Genomic DNA, 19,766 nt, shown 5'->3' with positions numbered 1-19,766 from the left:
GATTACCAGCATGGTCAGCACAGCCATGTTGGGCCAAATGGCCTGTTCCTGCACTGTATCGTTACTGGTTCTATGTCTAGAACAGCCCAGACACACACTGTGATAAGGTGCAGTTTCCCACTGATCCTGGGACCCTGCGGTCCAGCGTCAGACAAAGACAAAATGGCCCTGCCACACCTTGAACTCCTGAGGACCACTGGTGTGTGGAAAGAGGAGCACAGGTTCTGTCAGCAGCCCATTACACCCGCCCAGAAAACCGGATGCATGCTGATTCTTAACTTGCTATTGGTGGGACCGTGCAGGGCTACGGCAGCCCGGTCCCCTCCGATGCTCTGAGGCACTTTGTGGTGTTACAAGGTGATGAATGGAGTGGTGACCATGTAGTCCTCACTTTGGCTGGTGCCTCAGCCTGCCGACGCTGGACCCAGGCTGGAACTGAGGAGGACCCCACGGATGTAACCAGGTACTCACCCTCAAACATGAAGGTGTCAGCCTCCGACTGGATCTCCTCATCCGTCAGACCTTGGCCATTCTCGTCCTGCAAACAGAAAAGCATTTCCACCAGATCTGTCCATCCGTCTGGAACTAGGAGCAAAATTACGCCATTTCCCACCTTAATACCCACCCTTACTATCCCAGTCCCTGACCCTTCATGACACTCACTAATCACTCCTGATCTGGCTGTAGCTCCAGCATCCCAAATACCTCTCTCTCTCTTCTCTTCCCAACCTCACTCCCTCTCCAATCATGAACAGTGCAATTAAAACCCCACAAGTGGTGGTGCTGTACTGCCTGGTTCAAGGGCAGCTTCTACCCTGCTGTTGTAAGAGTATTAACAGACATTTTGTACAGTAAGATGGGATCTTGACCTCACAGTCTACCCGGTTACCTCAAAGGATGTGCTGGCATTGGAGAGGATCCACAAGAATTATCCCAGGAATGATAGGGTTAATGAATGAAGAGTGATTGACAGCTCTGGGCCTGTACTCATTTAAAAGAATGAGGGGGGATCTTTTGAAACTTACCAGATATTGAAAGGCCTAGATAGAGTGGGCGTGGAGAGGATGTATCCTATAGTAGGGAGTATAGGATCAGAGTGTGCAGCCTCTGATAATAGGACATCCCCTTAGAACAGAAACGTGGAGGAATTTCTTTAGCCAGAGGGTGGGGAATCTGTGGAGGTCATTACCTCGGATCTGTAGAGGCAGAATCATTGGGTATCTTTAATGCAGAAGTTGATTGATTAGTCAGGGTGTCAGCTGTTGGGGGAGAGGCAGGAAATGGATTGAGAACAAGAATAAATCCCTCTCAATTCTGGATCAGATTTGATGGGTTGACTGGGGTAATTCTGCTCCAATGTGTTAAAGTCTCAAGATCTTGTACTTTATTGTTTACCTGCTCTGTATTTTCTCTGCAAAGTTATTGTTTTACCCTTTTCTACCTCAATACACTGTGTAACGATCAGATCTGTATGAAAAGTGTGCAAAATAAGCTTTTCATTGCATCTTGGTACACGTGACAATATTAAGAATAATAATCTGCTGCCTCTGTGGTTCTGAGTGGCAGAGACCACGGACTCGAGAGGGGGTGATGGAGCAGAAGCTGTTGGTGACGGTGCTGCATTTAGTAGACACTGCACACTCCAGCCGCCCCGTGCTGATAGCGGAGAGTGCTCCACCACACTGCTCGTGTGTTTGGGGATAAAGGAGGTGAGTCACTCACAGCAGGATCAAAGTTTTGAAGTAAGATTTATTATCAGAGTACATACACGTCACCACATACAACCATCAAATTCTTTTTAGTGCGGGCAAATCTGTAGAATATTAACTGTAAGTGGGATCAATGAATGCAAGAGCATAGAAGGCAACAAAAGGCTGAAATGCAACTATAAATGAAAAACAATAAATAATGAGAGCTTGAAATTACAAGATAAAGAGACCTCAACGTGGGATCGTTGGTTGTGGGACCATCTCAATCGATTGAGTGTAATTATCCTCCTTTGTTCAAGAGCCTGATAGTTAAGGGTGGTAACTGTTCTTGAACATGTTGGTGCGAGACCTCAGGCACTCCTACCATCTGCCTGGTGGCAGCAATGAGAAAAGAGCATAGCCTGGGTAGTGAGGATGATGGACGCTGCTTTCCTACAACAGCATGTAGATGTAGATGGTTCAATGGTTGGGAGAGCTTTGCCCATAATGCACCGGGTCGAATCCACTGCCTTTTGTAGAATTCTCCACTCAAAGCCATTGTTGTTCCTATACCAGGCCTTAATGCAGCCAATCAACAACAAGTTTTCCACTGCTCATCTATAGAAAGATACCCAGCCCTCACAGCTTCTCTTGTAGCTGGAGTAGCTGTGGAGCGAGTTTATTATCTGAGGGCGATGGTGGATGTTGGTGGTGAAGGATTCGGGGAGACTGAGCAGCATTTGAAGTTTCTGGGCCTGTACTCAGTGGGGCTCAGGAGGATCTTCACTGAAACATAATGAATACTGGATATAGTTGACATGAAGAGAAGGTGTCCATTAGAAGCACAGTCTAGGATCTGAGGACACGACCTTGGAATAAGGGGACCTCCCTTTAAAACAAAGATGAGGAGAAATTTCTTCAACTAGAGGGATGAGAATCTGTGGAGGACTGGTCATTTGGTATACTTAAAGTAGAGATTGATAGATTCATGATCGGTAAAGGGGTTAAGGGTTATGAGGAGCAGGCAGGAGAAAGTGGCTGACAAAAGTCAGCCTTGATTGAAAGGGAGAGCAGACAATGGGCCAAATGGCCCAATTTTGCTCCTATATCTTCTCGTCTTATGAATGGAAAAATAGCAGTGAGACTCCCACTAGTTGGAGTTCCCTTTGTATCATACTTTCTTCCGGGAGGAGTGCAATGGCTCAGAAACCTTCCCCCGACCCCTGTCAGTGCGCAGAGCTGAGACAAGTCAGTGGAGACAGTTACAGTGGCCCAGGCCTCACCTTTGACAGCAGCAGGATGTCCAGGAAATCCACAACCTTGCCACGCTTGGATTTAAGCCAGGTCTCCGTCTCCTGACCCTTCAGGATCTCCCGGCGACGCTGGACCACGCCCATCGAGTAGGAGTGCACCAGGTCACAGGCACTGTCGAACCGCTTGCTGTCGGCTGTGAACTTGTAAATGAGGTTGATGTGATGCGGTAAGCACCGTTCCCTCTTCACCACCAACGTACTCAGCTCATAGATGGCTCTAATGTAGTCGCTCAACTGCCTGCGGGGCAGCAGGAGGAGCAGGAGAAACAAGGCGATGAATGAGAGGTGAAGGTGATAGGTTCCCGGAGAAACACCCACCCCCACCTCCTTTCCCGCAGGATCTCTCCCAGATGGAACAGGGACACAAGGCCACAGCCACTGACATACAACAAATTTCACAGCATGTGGCACTGATGATAAACCTAATACTGATTCTGAATGTGTCTCCAAGTGATGAGGCAACATTGGCACCAAGGCAGTGACCAGGATTTACTTCTCAATCGAACTTACTAATAAGAATTATTTGGTCAGTATCTTATGGGATCTTACTGTGCACAAGTGCTTTGTACATCCCATGACTTTGTACCTTGTTGCCCGCCTGCACTGTGCTTTCTCTGCAAGTGGAACACATTATTCAGCATTCTGTTATTGCTTTTTCCTCCTGTACTACCTCAATATACCGATGTATAAAATTATTATTTTATGGATGGCATGGTTTTCATGTCACCATGATAAACTGATTCCCCGTTACACTCTGGGATGGAGTCCATTATGGGGAGCAACCACTGGCCACACACTGAGGATGTGTGGGTTTGGAGATGCCAGTGGTGGCAAGGTTCGGGCTCTCTCAGCACCCGCACCAGTCTCTGCCACCCAACTCCCATAGCCCAGAGACTCAGGGTGGCAGGGAGAGGCCCCGCTACTGATGTCTGCTGGGACCCACTGGTGGTGACTGCACGGCCCCATGTCCCATCCCCAGCGGACCACCCCACCCCAATTTCACCACTTCACCAACCCAACCCACATGTACCCACTGCTCATCCCCAACACACACTCCATCACTCTCCTAACACCAACCTCACTCCCCACACCCCTCCCTTACTCCTACCCTCATCCACCCCACTCTCCATCCTCAACCCACTCCCCTAACTCTCTCACTCACCCCACTCCTCACATCCCACCCTCACCGCCCCAGCACCCACACCCCTGCTCACAGCTGGCAGTTGCTATCGAAACTGAAGGTACATTTCAGTAAACTGTCCAGGGTCATCAGGCTGATGTGGTCGAACATCTCCAGGGAGGGCACCCCTTCCGATAACAGCCGGAGCCACTTGTCCTGAAACAAAGCAGAGACCGTTGGCTCACAGCCGAGGGGGCGCACCGATCCACGGAGGAAGGCACACTAGCCCAAAGCTGGATCACGAAGGCAGAGGAGCAGCGTGCTGACCTAGAGTTGAGATGCAGACTACCTACTGAAGCAGTTCCCAAGGTGCAGCCCACATAGCCTCCTGTAGGCAACAGCAGCTCCCCATGGGACCGACAGCCGGAGGCCGGAGGGGTGTGAATGGACAGCTACGTGCTCTCTCAGGCCGAGCTTCCGCTGCTCCCAATCCACGTCAGTTTGGCTGCGAGACCAGACATTATACAACCCAGTCTGGTGACTACACCGGGGTGGCAGGGTGATGCTGAGTGGGGAGGGGGATGTAAAGTGGCAAGCTGGTGAGCAGGCAAGAATGGGACAGGCAGAATGCAAGAGATCAGTCGCAGTGCGCGGGACAGAGAATTGGAGCTGGTTACCTCAATGTTGGCTTGTGTTGGTTTTCAAACCAACCCAGTTGTGTTTTGTAACTTCAGATGTTAAACTAATTCAAAGGAAAACACAGGCGTCCAGGAATGTGGGCCTAACTTTGAGTTTACTTTAAGTGAGGTGCACACGCATCACATGGTAGCGTGATGACATGTGTAGTTAACATATTTATACATATAGTCCATATTTATACATACAGTCCATAATGAAAGATTTCAAACAAGAACATTTAATCAAACCATATATTGTTTGATATATATTATCCAAGATAAATATAAAATGCAATTTTAAACAATATATATCCAATACTCAAATACTATTGAAATATTAAATACAGGACAGACCTGGCTGTGGTTGTGCACAAGTCACAAAAATAAGCTCTTCAGCCCAACTCATCTGTGCTGACCAAGGTGCCTTCTTGAGATGGTGAGTCCTATTTGCTGCATTTGGCCCACATCTCCCTAAACCTTACGTACACAACGCTGGAAGAACTCAGTGGGTCAGGCAGCATCCGTGAGTAAAGAGTAGCCAACGTTTCGGGCTGAGACCCTTCATCAGGAATGGGGGGGGGGGGGGGGTGAAGAGAGGACCGAAGCCCAGTAATAGAGATAGGGGAGGGAGTAGGGCCTAGAGGCGCTAGGTGGAAAACCAATCAGAGGAAAGATAAAGGGGGGAGGGGGAGGGGATAAGCATGAAAGAACTGTAGAGATAAAGAAGCAGAAAGTTGAAAGGGGAGAGAGGCAGAGAGGGACCTGGGATAGGGGAAGGGGGAGGGGGAGGGAACCCTCCCCCTCCCCCCTTTATTTTTCCTCTGATTGGTTTTCCACCTGGCACCTCTAGGCCCTACCCCCTCCCCTATCTCTATTACTGGGCTTCGGCCCTCTCTTCCCCCCATTCCTGATGAAGGGTCTCGGCCCAAAACGTTGGCTACTCTTTTCTCACAGATGCTGCCTGACCCGCTGAGTTCTTCCAGCGTCGTGTACGTATTCTCTGATCCACAGCATCTGCAGCTGTATTTTTGTGTTTTGTCTCCCTAAACCTTGCCTGTCCACTGTCCAAATGTGTTTCAAATGTTGTTAATGTGCATTGCTCAATCACTTCCTCTGGCAGTTCGTTCCAAACATCAACAACCCTCTGTGTAAGGAAGTTGCCCTTCAGTTCCCCTTTAAACTTTTCCCCTCTCACCATAAAGTCGAACTCTCCAAGTTTAGAATCTCTTGGCCTGGTGATCAGGACAGTGACCTTTACCCATGTCCCTCGTGACTTTATACACCTCTGAAGGGTCACCTGTCAGTCTCCTTCAGTCCAGGCAAAACAATCATAGACCCTCCTTTCCAATTCCTTCAATCTCAGCAACAGCCTTGTGAATTTTTTTGTACCGACTCTAGATTAATGACATCCTAACTCTAGTATGGCGACCAGGTCTGCCTATAGGTGCGGTTTTACCAACATTTTGTACAACCGTAACATGACATCCCAACTCTTGTACTCAGTGCCTCATTCAGTGAAGACAAGCCAAATGGCAATTGCCTTTTAAACCACCCCGTCAATCTGAGTCATTGTTTTTAAGGAACAGTGTACTATTACTCCTGGGTCTTGTTCTAAAACATTCTCTGGAGCCCATCATTCACTCTATGTTCTACTGTGTATAGTTACTGTGCACTGGTTTAACGTATCAAAAATGCATAATTTCCAATGTGTCTAAGTTAAATTCCATCAACTTTTATTTGGTCCACTTTCCTAGTTGATCCAAATCCTTTTGTAACCTTAGACAACCATCAACATCTACTACACCATCAACGTCATCCATAAATTTCCTAATCATACGACCTGCATTCTCATCCAAATAGTTACATTACATGACACAGAACAGTGGCCCTGGACTGTTACCTGTGGCACATCACTGCTCACAGTTCTCCGATCTGGAAACTACCATCCTTTGCCTCCTACCACCAAGCAAATTTTATATCCACTTGCTTAGCTCACAATGGAGCCCATGTGATCCCATCTTTCAAACCAGCCTGCAATGCCAAACCCCATCAAAGACCATAAAAACTCCATATACACGACATCTCTGCCCTCACAATCTTCACTGAGGTCCCAAACACAGTCACATTCATCGGAGATGAGTTTCCACACGTAAAATCAATCCAAATTCCAAATGCAGGTAAGTCCTCCCACTTTAAATCGTCAATTTCTAGGCTTCCGGTATCTCATGAGGAGAGATTGGGATTCTCAAGAGTTTGTGTGCGGGGGTGGGGGGGGGGGGGGAATGTTTGAACAGTCTCACAGGTGTACAGAGACACAGATATACAGTGATACACACACAACCAGACACTGATACACACACACATATACACTGATACACACATATACACTGATACACACACACATCCAGACACTGATACACACACACATCCAGACACTGATACACACACACATATACACTGATACACAACCAGACACTGATACACACACATATACACTGATATACACACACATCCAGACACTGATACACACACATATACACTGATACACAACCAGACACTGATACACACACATATACACTGATACACAACCAGACACTGATACACACACACATATACACTGATACACAACCAGACACTGATACACACACACATATACACTGATACACAACCAGACACTGATACACACACACATATACACTGATACACAACCAGACACTGATACACACACATATACACTGATATACACACACATCCAGACACTGATACACACACATATACACTGATACACAACCAGACACTGATACACACACATATACACTGATACACACACATATACACTGATACACACACAACCAGACACTGATACACACACAACCAGACACTGATACACACACATATACACTGATACACACACAACCAGACACTGATACACACACAACCAGACACTGATACACACACATATACACTGATACACACACACACATATACACTGATACACACACATATACACTGATACACTCACAACCAGACACTGATACACAACCAGACACTGATACATTCTCCTCTATTCACATCTGTGGCTCGGCGGCAGGTAACCTCATACCAAGGTGATGAATCAAACCCACACAGTGTCTGCATTACATTCCCCCCCCCCCGCCCCTGCCCTTTCGCCACCACAGCCCTCACCCACCCCCCACCCCATCACCGGCCTGGGACTCACGTGCAGGATGTTAACAGACTGGTTGAAGATTTTGACGTAGGGCTTCAGGATGTCAAAGTGGAAGGCGGGGGTGAGGAGTCGGCGATGCCGAGCCCACCGCTCTCCTTGGCTGATGAGCAGACCCTCTCCTGTGGGGTGGGAGGGGGGGGGAGAGACAGGGACAGGTCAGAGGGAACAGCCAGTTCTCATTGTGCAGCCGTCCGGGGGGGGGGACACTGACATTTGTCCAGAGCCTCACGCCAGTCCACCCATACTGACCATCTCACCCCAAGGTGTCCACTACTTCCAGAGTCTGGGACACTCACCCCAGTCTACCCACCCCACCCATAGAGACCACTCCCCTACCCTACATCATCCCTAACACCGTGGCTCCTGGAGTTGGTGGGGTGATAGGTTGCTCCTGACCCAGGAACCATGACTGGGACATCAGATCATTCAACGGGGCAGTGCAGATCGCTGCTGAGGGAGTGGGTGGGTTGGGCAGGGAGAAGCAGTTCAGGAGAACTTGGTTGGACTTCCATACAGTGCAGTACTGAAACAGCCTCGACACCAAGGCGCAGATAAAAGCACTGGATACTTAGAGAGCAGGGCGAAGATTCACAACGAGAATGAGAGCAGCACAGCCACACAGTGTCACACCTGCACTGAGGTTTGCAACAGCACAGTTATAGTGAGAATTGTACTAATACCAAGAATTACAGACATTCACAGTGGAAATGGTAGCAGAACTGAAAGTACTGAAAATGGCAAAACCAAAGGCAGAGATAAGGCACAAGTGACTGCACAAAGGGTTTTGATGATGCAGGGTTTGACCCAAAACTGCAGCAGTTCCTTCTGCTTTGACCCACCAGATGCTGTGTCAGCCACTCAGATATACCTGCAGACTGTCGTTGCACAAGAGACTGCAGGGGCTGGAATCTGGGACGGCAAACTGCTGCAGGAACTCAGGTATGTCAGGGGCGTCTGCAGAGGGAAACGAGCAGAGTTTCATGTCCAAATCCTTCATCGGGGACTGGACGATGCTGGCAAGTGCAAAAGGGAGCTGGACAAGAGCTAGCAGGGAATTGGTGAATTCCCAAAGGGTGATTGGCAGAGGGGAGGGGAAGGGAGTGGAGGTAGTGACATAGGCTGGGAGAGGATAAGTGAAGACTACGGGGCTCAAATGGTGAAATCATGAAGACAAAAGATTCTACAGATATTGGAAATCTAGAGTAACACGCAGCATCTACGGAGCATCCAAAGAGGGGGAATAAACAGTTGATGCTTCTCGAAGAAGGGATTGGCCTGAAATGTTGACAGTTTATTCCCCTCCCTCGCCTGCTGAGATGGTGGAATCTGGTAGGAGAGGAAGATGGAGCATGGAATCACGTGAGGGAGGTGAGGAGAGCAGTGGGAAGTGTGGCGGAGGGGAGCCAGCAGGAGGAGCAGTGGTCGAGGAAGCTAACAGCCACTCTTTAAAGCCTGGAGACTTGTTAGAGCTGTCCTGTCCGCAAGAGCGGTGGGAATAACTCACCAGGAGTGTAGAGGCAGATAACAAAAAGGTGTTTTTGAGATGAGGAAGAACCAGCAGAGAGAAGATAGCGAGGGTGGAGAGCGGAAGGGTTGCACCTGATGAGGCTCCCAGGCAGTACCAGCACCATCCCGGATCTGCTGTCCCCATGGGTCGCATTGGTGTGGGCAGTCGCCTACTTTGACTGCGTTTGAGTACCTGTGTCCAGAACAGTAAAACTACATCCTCATCACATGAAGCTGAGCTGGGCTTTGGTGAAGGTTAACCAGGCCTGTCTCAAACAATTCCCCCAGTAAAATACTTCCCACACTGTAAGGGACCTCCAGCCAAATCTCCCTCCCACTTGGGCTGGATCAGACCAAGGGTCAGGAACAGCCCGTTCCTAGTGCCATGATACCCCCACCTTGGCATCGTGCAAGTGAACATGAGGAAGCCACAAAGTAGCCACTGCTTACCCAACCAAGGCCTGAGGAAACCGTAGAAGAGTTCGTCCTTTGGGGCAATGGGAGCTGAAAGAAGAGGTGAAACCAGTCTTTAGAATGCCCAAAACAGGAGATCCTGCAGCTCAAAGGAAGGACACTAACACCGAGAAAAATCAGTCCAAATTTGTTGGATTCTGGTATTTAAGTCTGAGGTTGTTTTAGAGGTCAGGAACGAGTCATAAAACTTGTTGCTTCAGGATTGTTTTATTAGGTGTTGAGAGAACAAAGGGAACATGAAAGGAACAGATGCACAGGTCTACTACCTGGAGAGAGAAACTAAAGAAAGCTGGAAAGAAAGATGACACCTGCCACAATTCAGCTACTTTTATACTATAGAGTGAAGAAAAATTCCATAGATAAGAATAATCCAGTTAGAAAATACTTATTCAATGCTCTAGTAAAAATCAGCCCATTAGAAAATATTCATTCTGGAAGCTTCTTTGTTATGAATGAGTATTTAAAAGCTACTTAAAATACAAACAGAAAAATCGATTGTTAAACTGCAAAGAACATAACAATTAAAATTAAACAGTTAGACTGAAGAAAAGTTACCCTACATTTTCATTACGTAGAGAAGCGTTAATGTCAGACAAGATGTAACTCCCGATTAGCATTACCATGAATGACAGAGCATCACCATGAATGACAGAGCATCACCATGAGTGACAGAGCATCACCATGAGTGACAGAGCATCACCAAGACCTCCTCACAGGCAGTCAGAGGCTATGGGTCATTGCCTTCCTGACCCTGAAGCACCAAGGTTTGGACTCTTCCACAAGGAGCACCAAGCTATGAGGATAAGGTGTGTTTGGAAAGAGACAGCTTCATAGCTGCTGTTGGCACCAGTGGTAGTCAGGTGGGAGGGGTCATGAGTTTGGAGGGAGCATCATTGTGTTTCATTCCTGATTGTCTCTGCAGCCATGGTGCACCGATGAGGGAGACAATCGGCCCATCAAATGTGCTGCTTTGGCTTGGATGATTCATTATATGTTGCCCAAATTCCGCCAATGGAAAATCCAGGCTTGTGGCTTAAGAAATGAGGGAATGGCCTCGTAATGTAAGGAATCGAGTCACCCAGAAGCTAACCAGCTTCTGAGCTGCACTTGGCATTCGAGAGCTAGTCCAGTTTGGCTTCTAATCAATGGTGGGTGACCCACAGCCTTCAAAAGATGTTGACAGTGGGGAATTTGGCAAAGGTAATGGGCGGTATGGCGAGGACAACAGGACATACACAATATGTGGTTTTATACCGTCTCATGAGAGACAAAAGCAGACAACTACAGACAATGATAATTCAAAACAAGAACAGAAGGTGCCAGAAATACACCACAGGTTGGGAAGTGTCTGTGGAGAGAGAAACAAAGTTGATACTTCAGATCAAAGACCCTTTGCCAGAAGTCAATCCTGGCAGATTATCAGCCCATTGCACAAGGTTTTTCAGGATTGTCTGTGAGCCTTTGCAAGAGGCACCATACAATCACTAGAGAACAGCCCGTGCCCTAACCCTAACAAGCGGAGCCCAGGGATGGCTGTGCCTTGAGCACTGTCCTAAAGATGTCCTGCAGCATTCCCAAGTTGGCGATAATTGCCATCCGCAAATCATAGTCACCCTCCTTTTCCAAGAATGACTCGTTTATCCCAGCTGCTCAGAATCTACCCCACTGAACACAAGCATTATGGAGGGACAACTCAGCGTGCTCAGGGTCTTTTCTTTCCACAAGACTCGAGTGGTGATCACTCCTGCCAAAGAGGGGGAAGTGAGACAGACGGGAACAGTCGGAGTGACGGGGAAGTGGGATTAGGACAGGTGAGTATGTGATGGTCAGCAAGCACACTATTGGCTGACGCATCAGAAATGAGCAGAATGGTGAAAGCAACATCTTCTACAACAGTCCAGCTCCTTACTGCCGAGCCAGTCCACATATCCCAGATCTTTTACCCTTAGTCCAGCCCCACAATGAGGCAAATGTCTCACAGGATACCTCATCCCACTCACGTCCCTTTATTATATAGTCTTGGCTACAAAGCCTAAGGCAGGGACAGAAGGTGGACTTTGGGATTATACTGGGGAACTCAAGTAGTGACTGGATGGGCAGATAATTAGGCTGATGTCAAATGGCCAATCCAATGTCCCTTCGGCTGCAGTGACACGACACACAATATTCTGGAGAAACTCAGCAAGTCAGGTAACATCTATGGAGGGAAATAAACAGGTCCCAATGAAGGGCATCAGATCGAAACATCAACTATTTATTCACCTTCAGAGATGCTGCCTGACCTACTGAGCTCCCCCAGCATTTTGTGTGTGTCGCTCAAGTTTTCCAGCATCTACGGAATCTCTACGGTTTAAGAGCTGCATCAGGGGTATGACAGCACAGGAGGATCCTGTTTGTACAGAACTAGCGCTCACAAGTTAGGCTGTGGGGGAGCAACAGCAACTGGAAACAAGACATCGAATCCTTGGCATCGCACCTACCCAGAGTTGAAATGCTTCTGAGAACAACTACCTCAGGTCCTGGGATATTTTGGGAAATGCATTGGCTATTTTGGGGCTGGGGCACAGAGAAAGTTGTGTAAGGACCCTTGAGGGGATTAAATAGGACAAGAGTTCAAAATTGGTCCAACTGTTCATGGGAAATGGAATTGGAAAGAGCCTGTTCCCATTTTGCCTACTGAGTTTTAATTCACAAAGGACAAGATGTTTACCAATTCCAGCTACTTGATCCCAGCATTGATCAGTGTAATCTTCTGCTGGTCATAACTTACACAGAACATTTATCTGGCCGTAGTCCAGTTATTGCATCCAATTCTATTCCCTCAAATTCAAGAAGAATGTGAATATCCCAGAGAGAATGCAGTAAAAGTTTACTCTAATTCCAGGAATGAGGAATTCTCATTGTGAGGCTGGAATTGCCCTCCTCAGAGCAGAGAAGATGGAGAGAAGACATGGGGCCTGACAGAACAGGGAAGCTGCTGCAATTGGTGGCAGGGTCAAGGATCAAAAAGCAACATGAAAGAATTATTTTTATACAGTGAGCGTTTAGCATCTGGAATACACTACCTGATGGAAGTGGATTCAACTTCAGCTTTCAAAACAAACTTGAAAGAGAATTGTGGGCAGAAAGCAGGCAGGAGAGTGAAATCAGGAGGGGGCAGACAGACCCACAGGCCACATGGTTCCTTCTGTAAAACTCACAAGCATATCCAGCCATGGGACCTGCGCTGGGTGTTTGCTCCAGAAAGCCCAAGTACGATGTCAAATGAGATGGCACAACGCCAGTCTCACAGAATAACACAGCGCATGAACAACTCGACCTATAATCCCTGTAGGAACCCTGGACTCCGTTCTCAGTTCAGAACCTGCGATAAACAGGCCAAAGATTCTTTCATTCCTGAACCAGCGTTCAATGAACCAAATTGTGAAGAGGCTCAGCCCTGTATCAGTTAAACATTAAACCTCTCACCTCAGATATTGCCTTTTGCAACAGATATTTATCTTTTAGATTTCTGGATCATTGGGATCTCTTCTGGGGAAGGTATGATCTGTACAAAAAGGGCAGGTTACACCTGAACACAAGGGGGTGTAAACTAAGCAGGGGAGTTGGGAACTAGAGTGATAAGACTGAATGTGGGGCAGTTGGCGCACAATTAGATGCAGTGTGTAATAAGACTGTGAGGAAGGACAGGCAGATGATAGGGCAAGATTGCAGTTAGTAGGATGAGTTGCACTGTAACACGAGGGCAAAATTGAAAAGGGTGACAAATGCAGGACTGAAGGCATTATATTTGAATGCATGTAGTATACGGAATAAGGTACAGATCTCAAATGCAGTTAGAGATTGGCAGCTTTGGCATGTGCTGGGTCAATGCCGAAAGAACATTACAGCTGGGAGTTTAACTTCCAAGGATACACTTTGTATCAAAAGGGCAGGCAAATAGGCAGAGTGGCTGGGGTGGCTCTGTTGGTAAAAAGTGAAATCAAATCCTTAGAAAGAAATGACGTAGGAGCAGAAGGTGTAGTATCCTTGTGGGTAGAGTTAGGAAACTGCAAGGTTAAAAAGACCATGATGGGAGTTATATACAGCCACCTGAACATTAGACCAGATGTAGCATATAAATTACAAGGGAAATAGAAGTCATGGGGGATTTCAATATTCAGGTAGACAGGGGAAAACAATATCAGGTTGGTGGTAGATCCCAAGAGAGAATTTGTAGAGTGTCTACAAGATGGCTTTATAGAGCAGCTTGTGATTGAGCCCATTAGGGGAAGGGCAATCCTGGTTTGTGTGTTGTGTAAACCAGATTTAATTAGGGTGCTTGAGGTGAAGGGACACTTGGGAGCTGATGTTCAAATTCACTCTGCAGTTTGAGAGGGAAAGATAAAGTCAGAGGTATCGGTATAACAGTGAAGTAAAGGGAATTAAAGAGGCACGAGAGAGGAAGGGACACTAACAGAGATAACGGTAGAACAGCAGTGGCTGCAGTTTCAGGGGAAATTTGGGAGGCGCGGAATTGGTACATCCCAAAGATGAGGAAATATTCTAGAGAAGATGAAGCAATTGTGGCTGACTGTATCAAAGCAAAAAAAAGTAGGTATATAATATAGCAAAAGATAGTGGGAAGTTAGATTGGAAGGGTTTTAAAAAAGGTAATTAAAAAACATACAGAGAGAAATGATGAAATATGAAAGTAAGCTAGCCAAAATATCAAAAAATGCAAAACATTTTTTTCAGATCTGAAAAGGGTAAAAGAGGTGAGAGTGGATATTGGACTGGTGGAAAAAAACACTTGAGAGGTACTCATGAGGGAACAAAGAAATAGCAGATGAACTTAGTAAATGCTTTGCATTAGTCATCACTGTGAAAGACACCAGCAGTATGGCAGAAATTCAAGTGTGTCAGGGGCAGTAGGGAGTGTAGTTGCTGTCGTTAAGGAGAAGCTGTGTGGGAAGCTGAAAGGTCTGAAGGTCGATAGGTCACCTGGGCCAGATGGACTGCACCCCAGGGTTATGGAAAAAAAAGTTAGCCAAAGAGATTGTGCTGGCATTTGCAATGATCTTTCTGGAATCACTAAATTCTGAAATGGTTCCGGAGTACCGGAAAATTACAAGCATCACTCCACTCTTTAAGAAGGGAAGGAGGCATAAGAAAGAAAATGATAGGGCAGTTTGCCTGACTTTAGTGGTTGGGAAGACGTTGGAGTCCATTATTAAGGATGATGCTTTGGGGAGCTTGGAGGCACGTGACAAAGTAGGCCAAAGTCAGCATGGAAAGTTTTCCCTGATAAATCTGTCAGAATTCTTTGAGGAAATAGCAGGCAGGATAGACAAAGGAGAGTCAGTGGGTGTTGTTTACTTGGGTTTTCAGAAGGCCATTGTCAAGGTGCCACAGATGAGACTGCTTAACAAGAGCCCATGGCGATACAGGGAAGATACTAGCACAAATATAAAATTGGCTGACTGGTAGGAGGCAAAGAATCAGAATAAAGGAGGCCTGTTCTTGTTGGTTGCTGGTGATTAGTGGTGATCAGCAGGAGTCTGTACTGGGACATTTTCCTTTCATGTTATATGTCAATGATTTGGATGGTGCATTTGATGGCTTTGTGCTCAAGTTTGCAGACAATACAAAAATAGGCAGAGGGCAAATAATGGAGACGAAGCAGGGAGTCTCCAGAAGAACGTGGACGGATTGAGAGAATAGGCAAAGAAGTGGCAGATGGAATACAGTGCAGGGAAGTGTATTGTCATTCACTTTGTTAGAATAAATACATAGACTATTTTCTAAATGGGGAGAAAATTCAAAAACCAGAGGTGCAAATGGACTTGGGAGCCCTCGTGTAGGATTCCCCAATGGTTAACTTGCAGGTTGAGTTGGTGGTGAGGAAGGCAAATGCAACGTTAGCATTCATTTCAAGGGAATAGAATACAAGATCATGAATGTGATGCTGAGGCTTCATAAGGTATTGGTTAGACCGCACTTGGAATTTTGGACCCCTTAGTAAAGAAAAGATATGCTGACAATGGGGAGGTTCCACAGGATTTTCACAAGAATGAATCTGGGAATGAAAAGGTTGAAGTTTGATGGCTCTGGGCCTGTACTCGCTGAAATTTAGAACACTGTGTGGGGATTTCATTGAAACCTATTAAATGCTGAAAGGCCAAGATAGAATAAATGTGAAGAGTATGTTGCCTTCATTGGGAGAGTTAAGGACCAGAGGACACAACCTCAGAATTGAGGGGCATCCTTATAGAACGGAGATGAAGAGGAATTTCTTTCACCAAAGGGTGGTGAATCTGTGGAATTCATTGGCACAGACAGCTGTGGAGACAAGTCATTCAGTGTATTTAAAGTGGAGGTTGATAGGTTCTTGGTTAATCAGGGCATCAAAATTCATGGGGAGAATGGGGTTGAGAGGGATAATAAATCAGCCATGATGGAATGGTAGAACAGACTTGATGGGCCAAGTGGCCTAATTCTTCTCCCATGTCTTATATTTAATTTAATGCAGAAATCACTTGATTCATGTTTACCACACATCCATAGGTGTTTCTCTGCAGGGTGCCGGGTGTGTTGATGCATCCAGCCATGTTCAGAGGCTGACATTCACAGAGGGGAAACATTCCCATACACCACAACACAGCCAACCCTACCCTGGCAGTATTCTTCAGAGCTGGGAACACTCTGGCCTATCATGAGAGACAAATGAATGAAAATAATCAAAAATGAAGATATTGAAATAAAAAGAGAAATTGGTAAAGCTCTTCCACGTGAAACATTACCCACTTCTCTCCTCACAACAAGCCTGACCTGCTAAGTGTTGTTCTTACCTTCTGAAGATAAATAGTGTATTAAGCTACTGAAGTAGCAGACATTTGAGATAATCTTGGTGTCAACAACCTAATCAATTTTTCTTTGCTAATTCCCATTAACTAATTTAGTTTTCGGAGAAGGTAGTTCAATAGGTTTGGTTGGGCTTTCAACCATCGTATTTACTCTGATCCTCAAAACTCCGGTCAATATCTACCCCATATCCAAGTCAACCTTTGCAAGTGCGTCTCCAGTTGCACTTCCAATCCAGCATCTTCTACGGCACATAATAAAAAGGGCGTGGAGGTGGAGACGCGTTCCGAAGAGTGAAGAAGAGTATATTTCTGGATGGGCTGCAGGAACACAGGCCACTGTGCATACATACAGAGCACCTCGAGTATGGCAGGGTATGAGGTGACTAAAGTAGCTCAGTTGTGGGCAGCTGGACTGGGTGGGGCATGATGGTCCTGGAGACCAGGTGCAGAAGGGATTCCTGGGGTGGACTTCAGGAAGAAGTTGGGCTTGTTCCTGCAATCAGAGACAGTAAATAGGGCGATGAGAGGATTCAAGGCAAAACTCATGGAAGCGTGGAGATACACTCACTGTCTTCTGTGTGACTGACCTAAATGCAACATGTCCCAAGATCTACAGTCTGTGCAGCATTTTCTGTGAGGCCCTCTGTTGGTTGGGGTTGACCACGGGCATTGCGACCCAGCTGTCTATGTGCTACACAAGCCAGGGCAGTACAACATGGAGAGCAAACTTTTGGCCATGTAGTAGGTTCAGCCTCTCCATGCAGCTGATGAACCCAAATTCACGGCAGAAAGCAATACAGTTCGGCACCAGTGGCAGTACAGGAGTGGAAAAGTCAGCGTCAAACTCAATGTGGGGCTGCCTTAGGGAATTCAAATCCAGATTTTTCCCTCAGGATTTACTCCCAGAGCCTTTTCATTGGTGGGTATAACCACAAGGCTTGAAATCAGAGTCACCTTCTCCTATATGAGCTGCCAAATATGGCTGATGAGCCCCATCCGCCCAGAGCGTCTGATTTTAAGGCACCAATAACCTGCCTCCACCCCCTGTCAGTAGAAACAATTCTGCTGGGCTTGGTAGCTAAGCCACATGTGAAGAACAGGAGATGGACTTTGTTGTCAGAGGCTATTTGAGACACACTCCATTAGGAGCATGTAATAGATAGTGGGAGCTCGCCCCCATTACCACCCTATAACAACCTTAAGGAACTAGGTCATTCTGTAGAATTGCCAAATCGTAACAACGACGCCGCACTTGATTTGATTTTGGACCATAAATATTTTACATGTCAGATCAAATCCTGCAAGCTTTACTTTGAGACTGGAGATCAGGTGTTTACTCTGGATGGTTTACATTACACACCCATGCTCTGTAACCTCCTACACATTGCACACTCTTCCTCTGTATCGCTGTGTGACATGTGGAAGGATGGGCCCGACCATTGCTCAGCCTCTCTCTGTGCAAACTCTGCCATGGCAATGCTTGGGGAACAATACTGAGGCAAGAGAGAGCACAGTTACCGATAGGGGAGAAAATCTTCCCCTCCACATCACCCTGCACACAGCCAGTAGCTGGGAGATGCACTTCATTAGCAAAGAGGATCAATGCAAATGCAGTCCTCAAATGGTGGTCAGACATTTGAGGAGAAAATTATTGCTCAATCCCAGGGGAAGAGCTTGTTTACGAATACTTTCTAGTTGAATGTTTGAAGAGAGTTCAAAAGAAAAATTCAGAGGGTCAGCAAACCGCTGACTGTCCCAAGAAGAATCCAGAACTGGGGAAAAAAAAATACTGCAGATGTCAGAGATCTGAATGAAAACCAAACATCTGAGAACATTCAACAGGGGAGGGAAGGGCAGGAGTCAGATACTGGAGAACAGCCACCTTAACAATAAGTACTCCTGCTCGAGTACTGTTGGGGACGCGGCCTAACCGGGAGAAGCCACGGTGGCCGTGCCTCAGGCACAGAGTCTGGCCCTGTGGCTCAGAAGGGTAGGGAAAGGAAGAAGGCAGCAGTAAGAAGGGACTCTATAGTTAGTAGGTCAGACAGGTGATTCTGTGGACGCAGGAAAGAAACATGGGTGGTAGTTTGCCTCACAGGTGCCAGGGTCCGGGATGTCTCTGATCGTGTCCACGATATCCTGAAGAGGGAAGGTGAACAGCCAGAGGTCATGGTACATATTGGGAGGATAGGCAGGTGATGGAGAAGGGATACGCTCAGATCGATGGTTTGAGATGTGTCTATTTTAATGCAAGGAGTATCGTGAACAAAGCAGATGAGCTTAGAGCGGTGAGGTGGATACGATAGGGTCTTTTAAGAGATAGGTAGACGGAGCTTAGTAAAATAGAGGGCTATAGGTAAGTCCAGTAATTTCTAAGGTAGAGACATGTTCAGCACAACGTTGTGGGCCGAAGAGCCTGTATTGTGCTGTAGGTTTTCTATGTTTCTATAATGTTGTGGCCATTACAGAGACTTGGATGGCTCAGGGACAGGAATGGTTAGTTAGAGTGCCAGGCTTTAGATGTTTCAGAAAGGACAGGGAGGGAGGCAAAAGAGGTGGGGGTGTGGCACTGTTGATCAGAGAGAGTGTCACGGCAGCAGAAAAGGAGGAGGTCATGGAGGGATTGTCTACTGAGTCTCTGTGGGTGGAAGTTAGAAACAGGAAGGGGTCAATAACTCTACTGGGTGTTTTTTTTTAATATATAGACCACCCAGTTGTAACACAAACATCGAGGAGCAGATAGGGAGACAAATTCTGGAAAGGTGTCATAATAACAGGGTTGTTAAGGTGGGAGATTGAATTCCCAAATATTGATTGGCATCTCCCTACAGCAGGAGGTTTAGATGGGGGGAGTTTGTTAGGTGTGTTCAGGAAGGTTTTCTGACAAAATATGTAGATAAGCCTACAAGAGGAG

The 19,766-nt window shown here is 46.7% G+C and overlaps 1 protein-coding gene across 7 annotated transcripts in view; it reads right to left on the bottom strand.

The window, feature by feature from the left end:
• LOC140740187 (ultra-long-chain fatty acid omega-hydroxylase-like) overlaps positions 1 to 19,766 on the bottom strand; it is a 53,259-nt gene that overhangs the window by 8,865 nt on the left and 24,628 nt on the right. For 5 of the 7 annotated variants that reach the window (XM_073069189.1, XM_073069187.1, XM_073069188.1 and 2 more), the window contains 5 exons: positions 9,984 to 10,037; positions 8,019 to 8,146; positions 4,216 to 4,337; positions 2,972 to 3,239; positions 472 to 538 (listed from right to left, as the gene is read on the bottom strand). In XM_073069189.1, coding sequence (XP_072925290.1) covers positions 472 to 538; positions 2,972 to 3,239; positions 4,216 to 4,337; positions 8,019 to 8,146; positions 9,984 to 10,037 — 639 coding nt within the window. The remainder of the gene's footprint in view (positions 1 to 471; positions 539 to 2,971; positions 3,240 to 4,215; positions 4,338 to 8,018; positions 8,147 to 9,983; positions 10,038 to 19,766) is intronic. The other 2 variants (XM_073069191.1, XM_073069190.1) reach the window with 1 other exon arrangement.

Source organism: Hemitrygon akajei, chromosome 16, assembly GCF_048418815.1.
Source record: "Hemitrygon akajei chromosome 16, sHemAka1.3, whole genome shotgun sequence".
Classification (NCBI taxonomy): domain Eukaryota; kingdom Metazoa; phylum Chordata; class Chondrichthyes; order Myliobatiformes; family Dasyatidae; genus Hemitrygon; species Hemitrygon akajei.
Note: the sequence above shows the minus strand (reverse complement) of the source record. Positions and strands in the feature narration are given on the sequence as shown.